Source organism: Seriola aureovittata, chromosome 9 (genome assembly GCF_021018895.1).
Source record: "Seriola aureovittata isolate HTS-2021-v1 ecotype China chromosome 9, ASM2101889v1, whole genome shotgun sequence".
Lineage (NCBI taxonomy): Eukaryota > Metazoa > Chordata > Actinopteri > Carangiformes > Carangidae > Seriola > Seriola aureovittata.
In genome coordinates this window covers 3,810,649-3,827,799 of record NC_079372.1, presented here as the reverse complement: position 1 = coordinate 3,827,799, position 17,151 = coordinate 3,810,649, and the positions used below count along the sequence as shown (strand labels likewise).

General features: G+C 42.3%; 1 protein-coding gene across 5 annotated transcripts in view; it reads left to right on the top strand.

Moving 5' to 3' along the window:
- The window catches only part of samd11 (sterile alpha motif domain containing 11), an 83,354-nt gene that overhangs the window by 20,317 nt on the left and 45,886 nt on the right, over positions 1–17,151 (top strand). Inside the window, exons 1-2 of one of the 5 annotated variants that reach the window (XM_056385656.1) lie at positions 12,659–13,844; positions 15,011–15,102. In XM_056385656.1, the coding sequence (XP_056241631.1) occupies positions 13,145–13,844; positions 15,011–15,102 (792 nt within the window). In that variant the 5' untranslated portion in view covers positions 12,659–13,144. Of the gene's footprint in view, positions 1–12,658; positions 13,845–13,898; positions 14,123–14,652; positions 14,771–15,010; positions 15,103–17,151 lie in introns of those variants that run through there. The other 4 variants (XM_056385658.1, XM_056385660.1, XM_056385661.1 and 1 more) reach the window with 4 other exon arrangements.

Below are 17,151 nucleotides of genomic sequence, written 5' to 3'. Positions count from 1 at the left end.
TGGTGTGCAAAGCATGTGCATGTACCTGTGTAAAAACAGATCCCATATTTTCTAGCAAAATGGAAGGAAATTTTTCTGTTAGTTTTGATTCTGATCCAGTGCCAGACTGGTCAGCAAACTTTTTTTTAATCACTTTATTTATTGTATTCTCGCCAGCAGAATGGGAAGAATGAGAAAACCTTCTTGCAGGTTATGCTCATTGCTATCCTTGTAGTTACCCCAAGTAATTGGAAATTAAGCCTCAATTAGCGATCTTTGTCATGTGATACATGTTGTATTTGTAGTGTTTCAGTAACAAGTGAAATAAGATTCAAACACTGTATAGCTGCTTCTTGACGTGCTTAATTGTTTGTAATAGTGTTATATAGCTGGATTCTATTCGGATGTAAATCATAATTATTGCCATTTTCTCTCACACATCCTGAAATTACAGCCAGAAGGCTGATGTGAATGGTTTTCCCCATCCGGCTTCAAACAAGGTCAATTATTAATTTTCAAAGTAATTGTTAATCCATGAAGGTCAATATGTGCAAAACCATCCCAAAGCCAAGAAAAGACATTTTTATTGTCATGACGACATCCCAGTGGAAGTGAATGGGCAGACTGGGACCAAGCGAGATGGGAAGCACTAGCATGCATTGTGCAGTTGGTCGCACAGTGTTCTCCAGGTGAGCAGTTTTTGTTCAAACAAATTGTGCCATCTTGGAGTCCATTATCCAGCTCTTCTACTTGGTTTGTGTTTGACCAGATTTATTATTTTATAAATTGTCACTACAGATGTAATTTATAGTTAATCATTATTATTAATGCTTTATAGCTGAATAATTACAAAGCATAAACAGAAGGAACGTTTCAGGTTGCCGGGTTGTGAATGTTTATTTTTTGACCCTTCTCAAACATGGCTGCTGAAGATCCTGGCCAAGAACCGTTTATTAATGAGTCTATCACATTTATTAACTGCACATCTAATGGCTTGTTGTAAAGTGAAAAATACTGAGTAATGAAAGTTTGTTTGTTGTGTGGCCATCAAGCCTTCAGTTACGGACGTTAGTAAGTCATTAATAAATGATTGTTGACCCCGGCCTCTTCTAGAGGGGAGGAAGCCAAAGAATCAATGGGAGGGTCTTTTCTGATTAACGAGCTACCTTAAAAAACAAAGCCATAAAGACAGCACCAGTTCTCCTCAGTACACTTGTGCACAATTTTTCAAGGTACTTGGCAGGTAGGTTGTTCCAAGCATCTTGGAGAACTTGGCACAGTTTTTTTTTGTGGATTTAGTCTGTCTCAGTGTCTTCTCTCTCTTCATGTAATCCCAGACTAACTCAATGATGTTGAGATCAGGGCTCTGTGGGGGCTAGGCCATCTGTTGCAGGACTCCTTGTTCTTCTTGTCACTGAAGATGGTTCTTTACGACTGGCTGCCTGGCTGTATTTTTGGGTTCGTTGTCATGTTGCAGAGTGAATTTGGGACTTGTCAGATGCCTCACTGATTGGGATTGTGTAATGGAGATGAATCTAAACATCCAAAGTGCTTAACTTTTGCACAGTACTGTTTATAACTATACCTTTACTGATTAATGCAGCTAGCTTTCAGTAGGCCGAAAATAATACCAACAGTGCCAATCTACAGTACATCCATTCACTGTGTATGCATTTGTATGACTCCTAAATGCTTCAGTTTATATAAAGCAGCTTTTTGTGGCCAATAAAGGTAAAAATGATTTAGTTTTTGGCATATGGAGGTAAAGCTTGTAAAATTAGGTTATTTATTAATTTCAGAGATTCTATTATTTGTAGCATACTCCTCTTCTCGCACCTGAAACCTGACCAGAGCAAAAGACCAGTTAAACACAGGTTGTTTCAGATTTGGTTCCCAGTCGCATCATTTTGTTTGAGTTTTGAATTTGTTTTTTGGCTTACATCTTGGACCTGCGAAGAGCTCTGTTATTGACCTTATCTTTTATGAAATAGTACCAGCCTTTCTAAACATTTTTCCCACACGTGGTTTGCTTTTGTCCCAGGAGGTCATGTATTCATGTGACCTCTGCATGACCTGACCAGCCTCTCTTGTTTAACACCTGGATGCTGAGTGAAGAGGTTCAGCCAGTGTCTCCCTTTTCCACACAGGAAGTAAGGATTCCCTGTCTACAAACAACACAGGAATCTGTAGGAGAAGCAGAGGAGAGAGGGAGGCAGAGTTAAAACCCAGTCCTCACACAACACAGGAAGCTGTCAGATAAGTAGAGGAGAAATTGAGAGAGAGAAATGAATGTTACCTCTCCTGCTTTTGAAGTATTTATGAGAATCTTCCACTAAGACTGAACTTCCCTCTCACAGACTTGAGAGTCAGCCCAGGTAGAACTTATCTTGGCCACTGAAGCTGTAAGGTATTCATATTTCGATAAAGTTAGGGCCAGCGAAAAATTGACCCATAAAATGAGCGCGCAGGGTTTTCTCAGATTCAGGTCATCCAAGGCAAAATGGGCAAAGCAACTCTCATATTGCACTGATCAAACAATTCTACTTTTCCATTTAGCATCACTTCAAACTTGTGTCTATATGGATATGTATATAATATATGTATGTGTGTATATATATGTGTATGTATGTATGTATGTATGTATGTGTATATATATATATATATATATATATATATATGTGTGTGTATCGTTTTACTGTGTGTCTTTCATACAAACACCTATCCAATCAAATAAACCCTATATATGTCTTTCTCTCCTAATTGATTTATCACAGTATGCCAATTCACACGAAACCTTTCCTTCTCTGCCTGTTACACCTACACATTCTCATACATGAACACATGAGCATGTAGACAAGCAGTGCATACACAAGTGCGTGTGCACACACACAGACACACGCAGAAAAAGCTACCCTGAAAAGGAGTGCTGTATTGGGTTTTCTTCAGGAAGTGCAGCTCCTCTAAAGCTCTGGTCAGATGAAAGGCGAAGAGCTGCATCGATCGGCCCAGAGCGGGGGGTAGTGGAGCGAGTGGTGTGTGTGTTGTGTGTGTGTGTGTGTGTGTGCGTGCGTGCGTGCGTGCGCCTGCTTGCTTGCGTGTGCGCACACACTGGTGGGGGGGTGGGGGGGTAGCAGAGCCTGTGGTGTGTCTGCCTGATGCAGGGCTGCCAGCCAGGCGAGGAGCAAAAGGCCAGAGGGGTACGGGGGGCAGAGGGGGGGGGCAGCGAGTTGTCGCTGTGGCCCCATGGCTCCACTGTAACCCCCGGCCCCTCTATACAGCACGCACTCACAAACACATTCATGCACACACAGCGCCAGCACCATTCTGCTGTTGTTGATGAGAGCTGTCAGAGAATGAAACAACATGGCTACGAATGAGACACAAAACATTTTTCATCCAGTTATCTTGTATGACTTTTCGGCCTGAGTATCATTTCAAATTTTTCAATACCAGAGCAGATATAATACTTTGTCTGATACTTTCTTACTTTGAGAAATCTAAACATGTTACTCTATAAAACCCTTTTTACATTTAACAAAGGAAGCTTAAGTTTTGTAATGTGGTCTGAACACCAGCATCTGTACAAGAACTTTGCTCCAATAAAATAACCTAACATTACCGAAATTATTATTTAAATCAGGAGCTAAATGCTTCAAGAATCAAAACATGGTTATGGATCTAACCATTTTCTGTTGATTTTCTGGCAGCCGAGCACCAATGACACCTTCCCCAATAATAATATGCTGAGTTAATGATGTCAGTAACCTAATCATAATTAGTCCAACACTGGAAGTGAATTAGAATCAGTTCGACTTATGTGAAATATGGCTCACAAAGTGAAATTGTTTCAAAAGTCACTTGCCTTTTTTACCTTTTCAGATGAAATCATTAAGCTTGTTTACATTTTTCAAGTCCCCAACCTTTAATTTGAAAACAACAGGCAGTTTGGTTGGATAGCATCCTTTTTAACTTACAAAGATAAATTCAGCACTGTAAATGTGAGATGTCCTCTTACTGTGCTGTTACATCAAAAAATAAACAAAAATCCTCATGAAATACTTTTTATGAAAGTCGCTGACACCGATAGTCTGCACAAGTACAGAACATTAAGCTGTGGATAGTATTGCCATGGGCACACTATAAATGAAAACCATTTTCTGGATGGGCTGTTCAAATAAATAAGAGTTAAACAGTTGACAGACCATTATTTTACATCTCAAAAACATGTAATTTGAGAAGCTGCTGGTTCATACTGCAGCAGTGAAGTCTTGTCCCACCACTCAATCTGCATCTCTCTGCCGGAAACAACCCATGTCAAACAAACCACACTCTTTGGAAGCCTTCAGAGGCTGAGGCTGGTTTGACCTGCAAACACATAAGTTTGTGTTTTGCACTTAAATGGAAAGATCTAGAAATAGACAAATAGTTGGCTGTGGCATGTATAAATTCTCTCACAGTGTCTTATCAGATTCATTTGAGCCAACACAAGACCATATGTGGACTTGGGCAGGGTGTGCCTGACCCTCTGTGCTTTGTGCCCCGGGGGAGAGATCGGCCAGGGCGGCTCGCTAATTGAAATGTGTTGGCGACTCATCGACGTCTCGGCTCCAGTTTCAGGGCTATTTCGAACCGCAGTGCTGATTGCTGGTTTCACATCACACAGGGGAAAAAATCAATAGTAGCTGGGAGAGCTAGGGTTTATTCTTTGCAAGCAGACATTAATGGTTTGCAGAGGAGGGTTTGATATTTATCATTTGTCATTTTGTCTCTGCAGATCAGCCTGAACTGTAGAATATATCCAAAATGCTGAGAGTGATAGCTGACACCGCTTGTGCAGAGTTTCCAAAGAATAATGCACATTGAATGCCGTGATGCACAGCAGTGTTCACAGGGCTGGCCAGGCCAAGTAATTATTCCACTTTTTCAATTTCCCTTAAAACTTTTCTTATGTCTGTTTTTCTCTGTTTACAGCATGAAGAGAAAAACTCTTGACCTCTGGTAAGAACCAAATGAGCCTTGTTGTGGAAAAGTGATTTACAAGGACTTTGCTTGTGCTTTCAGCACTGCTCAGTTCAGAGGGCTGAATCTCAATATCTACCAAAGGCTTCAGTTTTCCTATGGACTTATTATTTTTGCATAGATTGGTGGCTACTAACACTTTTTAATACAGTGAAAGCATTTCAAATGTTAAATTTGGTACACAATATGTCCACTTTGGGCCACCACTAAACTTCCTAGGATCTATCGGACATGTAACAGTCCAGCTCTTACCACCTACATCCTCAATTATACTGCTCTGCATTTAACTTGTGTCTGTCTTTGTAGTGGTGGTATTGGTGGACATTGTTTTGATCTTCTGTTGGATTCCAGGCGCCTAATTTGGTATTAAATCATGGTCATATATGGCACTGCTCATATCAATGAGTTCTGTTCTTATTGCATTGTTTGAAATCACTAAGTCGAATCTCTTGAAGGCTAATGTAGCCTACTATCTGGGCTTTGGCTGTTGGCGCTGCTACCCTTCAAACACAGAGTGAGCCCTTTGAAAAATGGATTGCGGAAGAGATAAGAAATAATTTATGTTCCTATCACTGCCTCGCACAAATATGGTGGGGAATACTGTGCCAATAACTCCCACAAACTCAGAGAGGCACGCTATCTTTTACTACACAAATTATTAACGGCGCTGGGGAGGAAGGGGAGACGCTGTGCATTTTTTGCTAGATAGACCTGGCTCATCGCTCGTTGAAGCTTTGAGTTCACCACTGAGCCTTATGAGAAAAGATAAGGACCACTGAAATGCAAAATGTGTTTAAATACAAAAACTGAAAAAAAAAAAATCATGTAGAATTTTATAATTTTATAATTTCCAGCATCATCATAACGAGTGAAAGCTTCATTTAGACAAAATGAGAGGCTGTGAAATCATTATTTTCCGTGTGTGTGTGTGTGTTGTCCTTGTGCTGTGTGTTTGTGTGTGAACAGGGAATAGAGGGAGGAGGGGAAGGCGTCCAAAGGGGAGTGTTGAGGGAGGATACTCGGGGTCGGGTGTCCGCTCGCCTCTGTCGGCTGGCGTTGACAGCTACAGACGCTGGTCTAAAATGAGAATCCTCTTGGGCCGCCTGCCTGCCCATCCAGCAAGAAAATAAATCCCATGTGGAAGAGCCGCTGTGTGGGATCACAGACAGCCGCCTGACCCCCCAGATCCGCCGGGGGAGGCCAAGGGCGCCGGCACGACAGCATAAACCCCCCTCAGCCCCCTCCAGGGTCTAATGTTACTCTGCCTGCTTGCCAACTCTGAAATTCTGGAGTTACAGTCCTGTGCTCCCATACTTGTTCAGTTTTAAAACAGTTTTTTGGGGAATTTTTGGACGAGTGTTTGGGTGAAGATTTAGCTTAAGGCCCAAGTTCTACCATATAAATAGCACAGAGGTGTCTCCGTGCTTCCAGGGCCATACACTGTTCAAAATGTTTTGAAACCTAAAACGAAGGGGAAATTCAACTTAAACCTTACTGAAAAGGGGCTGGTGTTCAGAGGCTGTGCACAGTGGCCAAAAACACCGCCTGGTGAGCAATTAGAGACACATACTGAGAATGAAAAGTTTTGAAATATGATGTGGTGTTTAGCACTACCACCAGATGGAGGGTATTGAAATGCCAAATTTAGTGCTTTCCAGAGACTCTTGTCAGACATTCAGCACTCTGATCCACATTTTTCCCCTCTAATGTGTGATGTTTCTCCATGTCTGCTAACATAGCGCACCAAAAGCCCGGAGACTGTATCCCCCCTGAAACATTTTCTGATATTAAATTCCTCAAATTCCAGCTTAGGGGAACTAAACTCCCTCCAGGACCCCTGAGAAGTTTCATGTCTACATGGAATGAGAATGAGTCAGCTAAGGTAGCACCTTTTTAAAGGAGCAAATATACCTAATGAGTATGAACAGCTACAGCAGAAGGTTGACCTGAAGGTGTTGTCTAGCTTCTTCTCTTTATCAAACAGCTCATAAATGAAGTGTAGACAAAGTAGAGGAAGATACATGCCCTGTGAATTAGAATCAAGGTGTCCCAGAAATTTGATACATTACTGTTTCGGTCATCTCTTTGAACGGCCCAGTATCATAGGGATTACATTCAATTTGCCCTTTTTGTAGGGAGACTAAAGTAAGAGTGAGGAGATTGGGGTGCTGATGGGGGAGTATTGCATGTCCAGTTCATGCAGAAGACCAGAGTTTGTGTCCCATCACACACAATCACCACTGTCTTTCCCTAACCGTATCCCAGTATTTTAGATGCCTAACCCTAACCATGCCTTAACCATCACTGATTTGCCATAATCATGATCTTTCTCTAACTTTCCCTAATCAGTAATACTGTTGTTGCCATCAGTTTTGAAGAATCATACATTAGCAATTTCTTGTCATGGATTTCTTGCAATTCACATATATGAATTTAAGGGGTTAATTCACCTAATGTACAGATAAGTCATTTTCGCACTTACCTTTTGAGGTATCTAGCCATGCAGATATGTTTGGTTTAATTTGCTCTCTAGATAGAAGAGACTTCATCTTCAGATGAAGTCTTGAGATATCAGATTGTAATTTTCTTTGCTACCAAACCAGTACAATAGAGCTGAATGGACTTTTTTCTGAGGCACTCATACCATTGAAAATTATATTTTAAAAGGCATCAATGTTTCATTCCAAAAACCTTGTCCCATCACTCTGGATAATCCACAAACCTCACATCAACAGTTTACACTGGAACTACTTAATACCAAAGAAACGTGAAACCTGTTGACAGTGAGGTTTGAGGAGCGCTGTGAGCACCACAAGTTAAATCCTATTCACTTCCATTGTTTTGGATTGGTGGTAGAAATCCCTCACAGATATCTCAATCTCCTCAAAGCCTGTTAAGATAAAACCAAAACTATTTGCGTGGCTAGATACCACTGCAGGTAGGTGAGATAATATATTATTTTGTAATTTTGGGTGAACTAACCCTGTAGGGGTTCATTATAAACTGGGAATCAAAGCAGGTCATCAACTATGGACAACATGTTGGGATGTTTTCCAGTCTCCTGAGAAGTGGAACTCGTGGGTTAAATTTACACTAACGGGGTTCAATCTGTTCAGCTAAACACCTCCAGCAAAACTTAAGTTTCTTTCTTTTTCTTTAACTTTCTCCGGCGTGTTTATCCTCTCTTATATTTCTTTGGGGAAATTGGACAAGACTTACTGCGTACGCTTTCTAAAGAAATTCATACTCTGCTTTAAATAGTTAATTACTCTCGCCGTGTCTCCGGCGGTGTCTGGCTGTGGATGGGGGGAGAGAAGGAGACGCTTCTGTCTGTCTCCCTTTCTTTTTTTCCAGTAGGGGCAGGCCTATATATTTTGCAGCTCATGTCTGAAAGGCTGGCTCCAAGCGCTAGGGGTGGGCTCTCGCTCTCTGATGGTTTTCCAGTGAGTATTTGTCAGGTCAGACTGTGCACCGCCCGGCGGTCTCCGCTCCTCTCCCCGGGTTATTTATTACCTCTCTCCCCCGCCGGCAGCGCTGCGGCTCCGGGGCTGCTGCCAACAACGGCGCAGAGGCGGGGGCCGTGTTAGGGGGGTTCCCGTCGGACGAATAGAGGAAGGAACATGCATTAAATGCGTTTTGAAGAAGGACAGAATTTGTACCTCATTACATGGCAAAGTAACCGTCCTCGACATTTTCAGTAAACATCCATTATGGTTTGCAGAATTAGGACTGATCTCACTAAGTCCAGTGACAGGTGTTTGGTTTAGAGATATACCTTTCCTTCTTTGTTTTTTTAAACTAGCCAAACGTTGTAGAGCTGGAATTCACATTATTCAACACATTATCTCATACTATCACCTTTAATGATAAAATAATTAGTTGATTGAGTTGTACATCAACAGATAATTAATTGCCAACACTTAGTAATTTAAGTCACTTATCAATGATCGTGCCAAACATTCACAGGTTCCATCTTTTCTTATGGAAGGATTTGCTGCGTTTCTCTCTCTTATATCATTATAGATCAAATATCTAGACATTTTACAAGGTAACAGGTAGCAGCAAGAAATAAGTGAAATAAATTATGAAAATAATCATTAGTTGTGAGTTAATCACCATAGTCTGCCACATACCATGATAATGCTGATTAATAATAAAACCATCCACGCAAATCTTCAAAATTACTGCATCTACGTGACATACTATAATTACATACTGTAAAGGGAAATGTCATTCCAACAGGCAAATTTTGTATTATTTAATCATGTATTATTTTTATCAACTGATTTTTGTATCATTTTCAGTTTCAGTGACTTTTATAAACGGCAGACAGCAACCCTGTGCACATGTAGACAGTATTAACAGACGGATTAGAACACGTACCACAGTGCAGAAATCGTATTTGAGATTAGTCTAATACATTTACAGCAGTATGAGAGCTGCCATTTCAAAGTCATACGTACAGTTTGAATGTATGTATATATGTAGGAAACTCCACAACATTATTGTGATACTGGTGACAGTGTGATAGTAGAAGGGTCATGATCTTTCTCAATATGAATTATATTGTCCACCTGAAAAGAACAAATCCATCCTTGGTGGTAGATGAGTTCCTGTGGGTATCTAGTCATGAGATTTGGCCAACGCCTCAGTTTAAGATGTTGATGGTTTTGGTGTCAGACCCTGAGAATATATGAGTTAGGAGGAGACACCAGCGTCCCCAGAGTAGCTTGTATTGTTGCATTTTGAGTAACAGGCTCACGTTGTTGTCACTTGACTGGAATAAGTCATTCTGCTACAGCTGTCACTCCTCCTCGTGTATATTTGAAACCTACAGCTGCGTACAGAGTCAACCTCTGTGGAAATTGTTCAGAGGCTTCCTGGGAAACAAAAGGAGATCACTGACTGAAGAAGTTAGCAACAGAAAGTACATTATATCACTGCAGAAAATAAAACCCATTTCAGATTATCAGAGTAGGAGATGTACTTTTTCTTGTGGCATTCATCAGTTCTGCTGTGAAATGTAAAATCACACCTGTTAAAAAGTCATCATCAGATTAAATATATTATTGCTAGATTCTCAGACCCATGCTTCACCGAAGTCTTGGATTAGAATTAAAATCTCTTTCAACTGTTCCATGTGAGAAGAGATCAGCAATATAAACAGAAGTAACTGTTTACTGTAATATGATATTGGGATTTCCTAATTCATTGTAAATTCATGGGCTGTAAAGAGCAGGTGTGGGTTTTTGTGTGACTTTTTGTGTGACTTTTTTTTTTTTATGCACAGGACTCCTATACACTGTAGTAAAAGTAAGAAAAGGTTATGTGAGGTAGAAAGGTTAAACAAGGTTTCCCCATCATATCAAGCATTTTTATAAAAAAAAGACAAAGACTGATGGAAAAATCGACTCAGTTAACACGAACCAACTTTTGAAGATGTGAAAGTTGAAGTTTCGTCACTGTACAAGTTTGGGGAACCCCTCCGTGATGAGCCACCGAGCATGAGTCACAATCAGGGACAGGGCGTGGGTGTAGGAGTGGGCACGGGTGTCCCCTTTATGACTAGTTTCATCAGGGCTCTCCCGATGGTGCAACCTCCAGCGCCCACGCATGCATCAACAAGGTTTCCATCGAGACATTTCGATGTGGCGAGGGCTGGTTTGATAAAGACACAATCAAAGAGCTTCTCATCTGAAATGCAGTGTTCCACTTCCTAGAAACGGCTTTGTAAACACACACCATAAATGTCAGCAGCTCATGATTTATGTCAGTGCTACTGTTCAGTGTACTCTCCAACATATGGGAAGTGACATTATTGTTTAGTTGAAAAATGTTGCCTTTCGATTTCATTTTTCAGGCTGTGTTCACTGTAAACGTAACAGGTAACTTTTGAAGAGGTGATGTCAGGTCACTGTTTTTTTTCTTTTCTTAAGCTGTGATTTTAAAATCTGTTTTTGTCTCTTCCTGATCCACAAACCCACTATTTCCATTACCTTCAGTCATCACAGCTCCTCAGCTCCAAAAGGAAAAATGTCAATCTACAGTCCGTCATCATTTTTGGTGATGTAGCTGGCCCATGTGTTTGCCTGCCTGGTCTTGGCTGTAGGCATAATACCAGTTCTGGCCAGCCTGTGGTCTCTGGCCTTCCCGTGCACCGCTTCCGCCTGCGGTGTGGTGTGCCTCCTTCCTGTGTGTGTCAGAGGCAGTTTGGCCTGATTTATAGGCCCCTGACACACAGCGCTTTGGACCCCACCTCTGCTGCTGGAATGGCTATTCCATGTGTCGGTGGTGGATCCACCTGGGTGGTTCTCCACTGATGGGGGTCAGATGTGGTCCTGCTCACGAGCTCCAGGAGCTCAGGGGAACATGCCCTGCAGACAGTGTGGAGAGAAAGTGCTTCCACGCTTAGGAGGTTTTACTCCAGTTAAAGCAACATGCAGCAGGAGTTGCACATATGATCTGTACCTAATTTCCTATACCTATGCTTGCCCGTAACCCAAAATTAAATCAAAATGCAATTCAAAGAACATCGATTAAGGTTATGTTTTATTAGTGTAAAAGTTAAAGATGAACAAACTTTAATAAAAGTTGTCTTTAGGCTAAAACAGTCTGTTAAACCACAAAAGCGCATTAAGATTAAATTGTTGGTCTTCATTAAATAAGACAAACCTATCTTCTGAAAATAGCTTCATTTAGAACTCAGGTGAGTCAAAAAGCACATTTCCGCTGACAGAAGTTAAGCATCTCCCATCCAATATCACACGACCATACCATAAACATGGTAAAGTAAAGACCGACTGCACTTGATTATCAACAGGTTTCACAGAGCTCTTCTGTACTTCTAAAGAAAAGAGAAAAAAAAAACAAACGTAAAAAATAACATTTTTTTCAAGATTTGTCAAGTTCAACTATCACTTTGTGTAGAACATTTTGAGGAGTGGTTTAGCACTGACATCTCCGCACACACATTTGAGCGGTGTTAGCTCGGCTCACATAAGCAGCTGCAGCAGGTGAGTGGTTTCATGTGGTGAGAGGCACCAAGATGGTGTCGCTGTAGGTGGAGTATAACAAATAGATGGTTGGATTTAGATACACAACGAGAACAATAACACCCAGTGTGCTGACCTGCGGCTGATCTCATAGGCAGATCTAGTATCCTGTGACATGTGCAGTCCAGGCGACCTCTTTGTGTATATTCAGTGGTGAAGGTCTGATTTGATTAAGAATGTTTTACCATCAATTGTTATAAGTGATCAAGTCATTGTTTTTTGGGGGGTAGAACAAGTGTAGAAACTGCCTGCCTGAAAGGGGAAAGCCTAATTTATGGCTGACGTTAGGAGGGTTTAAAATACAAGTTATAATTTTAGGTTGAATTTTACATGAGGAAACTATTAAATCAGGAAAAGTGCTGCACTGTGGAATACTCTGAAATCAATGTATGGTCTTTCTAAATTGTAAATATTAAAAAGGGAGCTGTCAAGAGTCTTAGATTCAGCTGCATGGGTGGAAATGACTGTTCACTTCCTCACTAATGATGGTTCCTCCGTTTACCCCTGAAGCGCCGTCCCTCGCAGTCCCCCCTCCTCTGTGTGTGGCTCTCGCCGAGCCTCCGCTGTTTAAATGGGCCAAGTTGAGAAGCGGCGGAGAGTGCAAATCTTGTTTGGTCTGGGTCTGTGAACTTCAGCGTGACTTCAACGACATACACAGGGGTTAAAAACAACTCTCTCCAAACTTTCAACTCTATTCATTTTGCGCAAATATTACTCAGGGATATCAAGCCTGATGTGTTTGGCTTATGTTTCTGATTAATGCCATATGCCACATTAGTTTAATTATCCTAACAGGAGAAATGTATCAGTTTCTCTTTTAATGTCTTTATTGGCTGTGAAATTGAATCTTGGCCACGTGCAAACTCCCCATAACTGAGTCGACGTGTCTTGTTTTTTTTTAAGATAGCCGACTTAAAAAAATAGCCTCTACTCAGTGAATATTAAAAAAATCTCTTACTTCTAATTTCCCCAAAGGCAAAGAAATAAGAGACATGACGTGTGGCTGCGACTGGTAATGATCACCGTAGGTAACATAATGTCCGGGGCTCAGGGCTGCCCAGCATGTCAGGTATTAACAGAGCGAGTGTGATTAAATGTGGGAGGTAGGATCTGTGAGGCTGGCGGAGAGCGCTGCTGCCGCTGCGAGCTGGAAACTACTGAATGGGCATCTATCCGGCAACTTCAACAGACCGCTGTCTCACGGCGACACGGGGGCTCTGCGTAAAACCAAGCGGCGCGTCTCCAAGTCTGGGTCAGCCCAACTCACAGACGGAGAGGACGCTCAAGTTGGATCGGGCGAGCAGCTTTTCACTTGTTATCGGCGCTCGGCTCCCTCTAACATGCCTGCCATCAAAAAGGAGAGGCTGGATGGAGACGACATGGCATTGACTGCTTTCAACCAGTCCGAATACCTGGCCCCTTTAAATGCCACCGCTATCCCCGTGGTGACCCCGCATCCGCCGCCCTACGACCACATTTTCGCCCATCACCGCGCGTACTTGGGGCTCCACGACTCGGCGCTGCATCACCAGCATCTCCACCATCACACGGACGACTTAATGCTGGAGAGGTTCTCCTCCATCCCCGACTTTCAGCCCTTCTTCGATAACGGAGAGCCGTGCATCGAGGTGGAGTGCGGGGAAAACAAGGCTTTGCTTTACATCAATAAACTGTGTCAAGGTAGTAAGGGACCTTCAATTAAATACAGGGGTGAGTGGCTCACCCCCAATGAGTTCCAGTTTGTCAGTGGACGAGAGACTGCCAAAGATTGGAAACGGAGTATTAGACACAAAGGTAAGAACAAGCTTCACTGTCCTCGCGGTTCACGCGTAGAGAGGGGCACTTTACCGTTACCGAAACACTTTTCAGACGCCGCTTATTCTGGGTGCAAACTTGGGTCTCGTGGTTCGGTGCTGAGTTTTGGAGTGAAAGGGTTACAGCAGTCAGTGCGTAAGGAGACAGATGAGAAAGGGCGCATATCCTCCACATACACTCCGAGGCTTTGACACAGAGTTTGGGCTGCGATCGTTCACCAAACCGGGGCATCAGGAGTAGACTGCACCGGAACTGAGGTGAAAAGTTAGACATAATATTTTAATGTGCGACAGTTAAATAGTTATTTTTCCTCATGATGTGATGACTCGTTCCTTTTAGTGAGGCTGCACTTGTGCTTGGGTGTTGACACTTTTACGCATGCTACGTTAGGTTTGAGAGAGATTTTTTTCACTGAACTGTTTATTGTGATAATTTTGCAACAAATTCAAAATTTCAACAGAATATTAAACGTGGAGTCGCTATTATTCAGTTTTATAGGTGTTTGTTGATTTTTTTTTTATTCGACTCAACGCTGACAGCATGAATACAATGATATAGTTCCGGCACCCTGTTTCTTAATGTTGACATTTATTGCGCAGTATTTTTATGCAATAATTACGCGTGGCGTTACGCGCACCCTCTCACCACACGCGCACACACACACACACACACACACACACACACACACACACATACGAAGTTTATTCAGGCAGAGCTGACACGACTGAAGATGTGTGGGGGGAGGGTGTCGCCCCCAGGTCAAGAATGATAGCCTCATAGTTTAATATAGAAGCGATTCCTATAAACAGATGACAGTAGGCTGCTGTCTCTCTGGCTCACCACACTGGACTATGGGTAGAATTAAAGTTCATGGCAAAAATCTAGTGTGATAAGTTTGTCTGCAGGTACTGACTCCTCCTGAGTTTTATACTGTGTTTTTGGATGATTAAAAAAAAAAAAAAAAGAATTTTGTCTTGAAAACTTTGAGTACTGAGATGATGGAGTAAAAAAACAGGCCTTTTCCTGAAGCATGTTGATAATACCACATCACATGCCGTGTCATAGAGGAGATGAATTTACTGGCTGGACAAGATGTATGGTCAAACACATTCCCTGAAAGTCTCTCGTTTTTTTTTTTCTTCCAGGGAAAAGTCTCAAGACTCTCATGTCCAAAGGAATCTTACAGGTGCACCCTCCAATCTGTGATTGTCCTGGTTGTCGAATTTCATCTCCAGTGGTAAGAAAATTTCATCTTCTGTCATACTGGTGTTGCTGCTGCACTCCCTTTCTTTTGCTGTGTCAGTGTGATAAGCTACTTAGGAAATTTGGTTTTTATTTGAGTTGAAGACAACTTCTTTGCAGTGGATATGTAGAGTTAAAAGATGCTGGATTGTGAAGAATTCTCACTGGTGTGGCTGTGACTTGTCAAAGAGCACTGTGCGTCTCGACAGCTAAGATAAATTGATGTGTTACTAATATTTGGGTTAAAAGTCTGGACATTGTCTGGTATTGATATGGTAATATCGTGATAAAGCCTAAAATTAGTATTTTATAGTGAAGCAATACAGAAGCTTTTGATTTTGATTGTTTTTTTTCTCAGTTAAAGTAATGGTGATGTTTGGTTTTCTTTGGGGTTTTTTTTTGCATAGACCAGATCATTGTTCCATGATTTAGATTTATTTTAGCCTGTATGAGAGCAGGACTAGGCACACTGACATTTCATTGCCGTTTTTGTGTTGTGTCACTCAGCTCCACGTGTGTGTGTGTGTGTGTGTGTGTGTGTGTGTGTGTGTGTGTGTGTGTGTGTGTATGTATGAGAGCATTGTCTCTCTTTGTAACCTTGATGGTGAAGACCCTACAGGCACACATGTCAACTTTGATGATAATTTTTCTCAACATGAATACCAAATCCACTTTCAGCCTTTCACAGACGCAGAGTATCAGACAGCCTTTTATTCAGAGGCATTGAGCTGTCCAGTATGGCTACTTGATGTAAGGTGTTGTTGGTCGGGCTCTTCTGTCCCATTGAATCAGTTTCCTCACCTGGCTGTTGAACTTTTGTTTGCCTTGTGCTTCCCTCAGGGCTCAGCCAGGGGCATGATGCCAAACCTCGAGGCCTTGCAGGTGTGTCACGATTACGGCATCACCACTGTGTGTCTGTGTGTTCGTCTGTGTGTTTGTGTCTGCTTTGAGCAAGCACACTGCCGGCTCACCGTCGCCAAATCTGTTCACACAGGTGCGGCGGGTTGTGAGTGTGTGAGTGTGTGTATGTGTGTGTGTGTGTGTGTCTCTTTGCGTGTGTGTGTGTGTGTGTGTTTTTCTCACCACAAAGCGCATCTGTCGTCGCTCCCAAGCACTAATCTTGAGGGAAGGGTGTAAGAGGCTTAGCGAGCTACTGAGCGTGGCTACTGCTGATTATTGTGTGCGAGGCACGCAAGGCAAAGGCGGTTTAGATAAGCCGGAGGTGTTTGAGTGATACAGGTAAACTGGTGACATTTTTCACAGCCAAGAATGAAGACCTGTACCCTAACACATAGGGTTCAGCCAAGACGAATTTCCTGAGGGAGGTTGGGGGCAGTGAAAACAGATAATAGAAATGCTCATGTCTTATTTTTTTACAGAAGGATTTGAGAATCTCAGCATGTTTACTTATGTTTCGGCTCATTACAGATATCAGAGTGATTGGCTTTTTGCTTGTAAGGGCTTGTACAGTTCCACTTCAATTATAGCTGTGACGGAGTAAAACTTAGTTATTGACGTAAGCAGGGGTATGAGAGCCTTAAGGTTGTTGTTGTAGCCTTTCTCTCCCGTTCCTTGTCTGGTGTTGAAGCCTGAAGTGCAACCCACCAAGTGAATACCACCGTGACACACATAAGCACACACATCCACACACACAGGCTAAGTATGTTGGCAGTTCTGTGCGAGGCGGTGAGGGTTAGGCGGAGGAGGAAAGGCAGTGGGACTTGTATGGCCTGTATTGGCGTCTCCCTCTCTCCCCACTGACTCCCCTCAGGGCATGGCAGCCAGCACTCCCTCACTGATGAGCTCTCTCTCTCTCGCTCACTCTCTCACTCTTACACACACACACACACAAACACACATGCTATATGCCTGCCTACTGACACAAATTACCTCATGCAGACATTTATTTTGAAAGTTTGACGGCTGAACTTTGAGTGATCTTGTTTCGCTATAGGCATGAGGCGAGCGATCATAAAAAAAGTGCAGCAGCTGGTGGGAAGACATTTCACCTGCCTGCTCAAAACCCGTGGAAGTTAATTTGCTG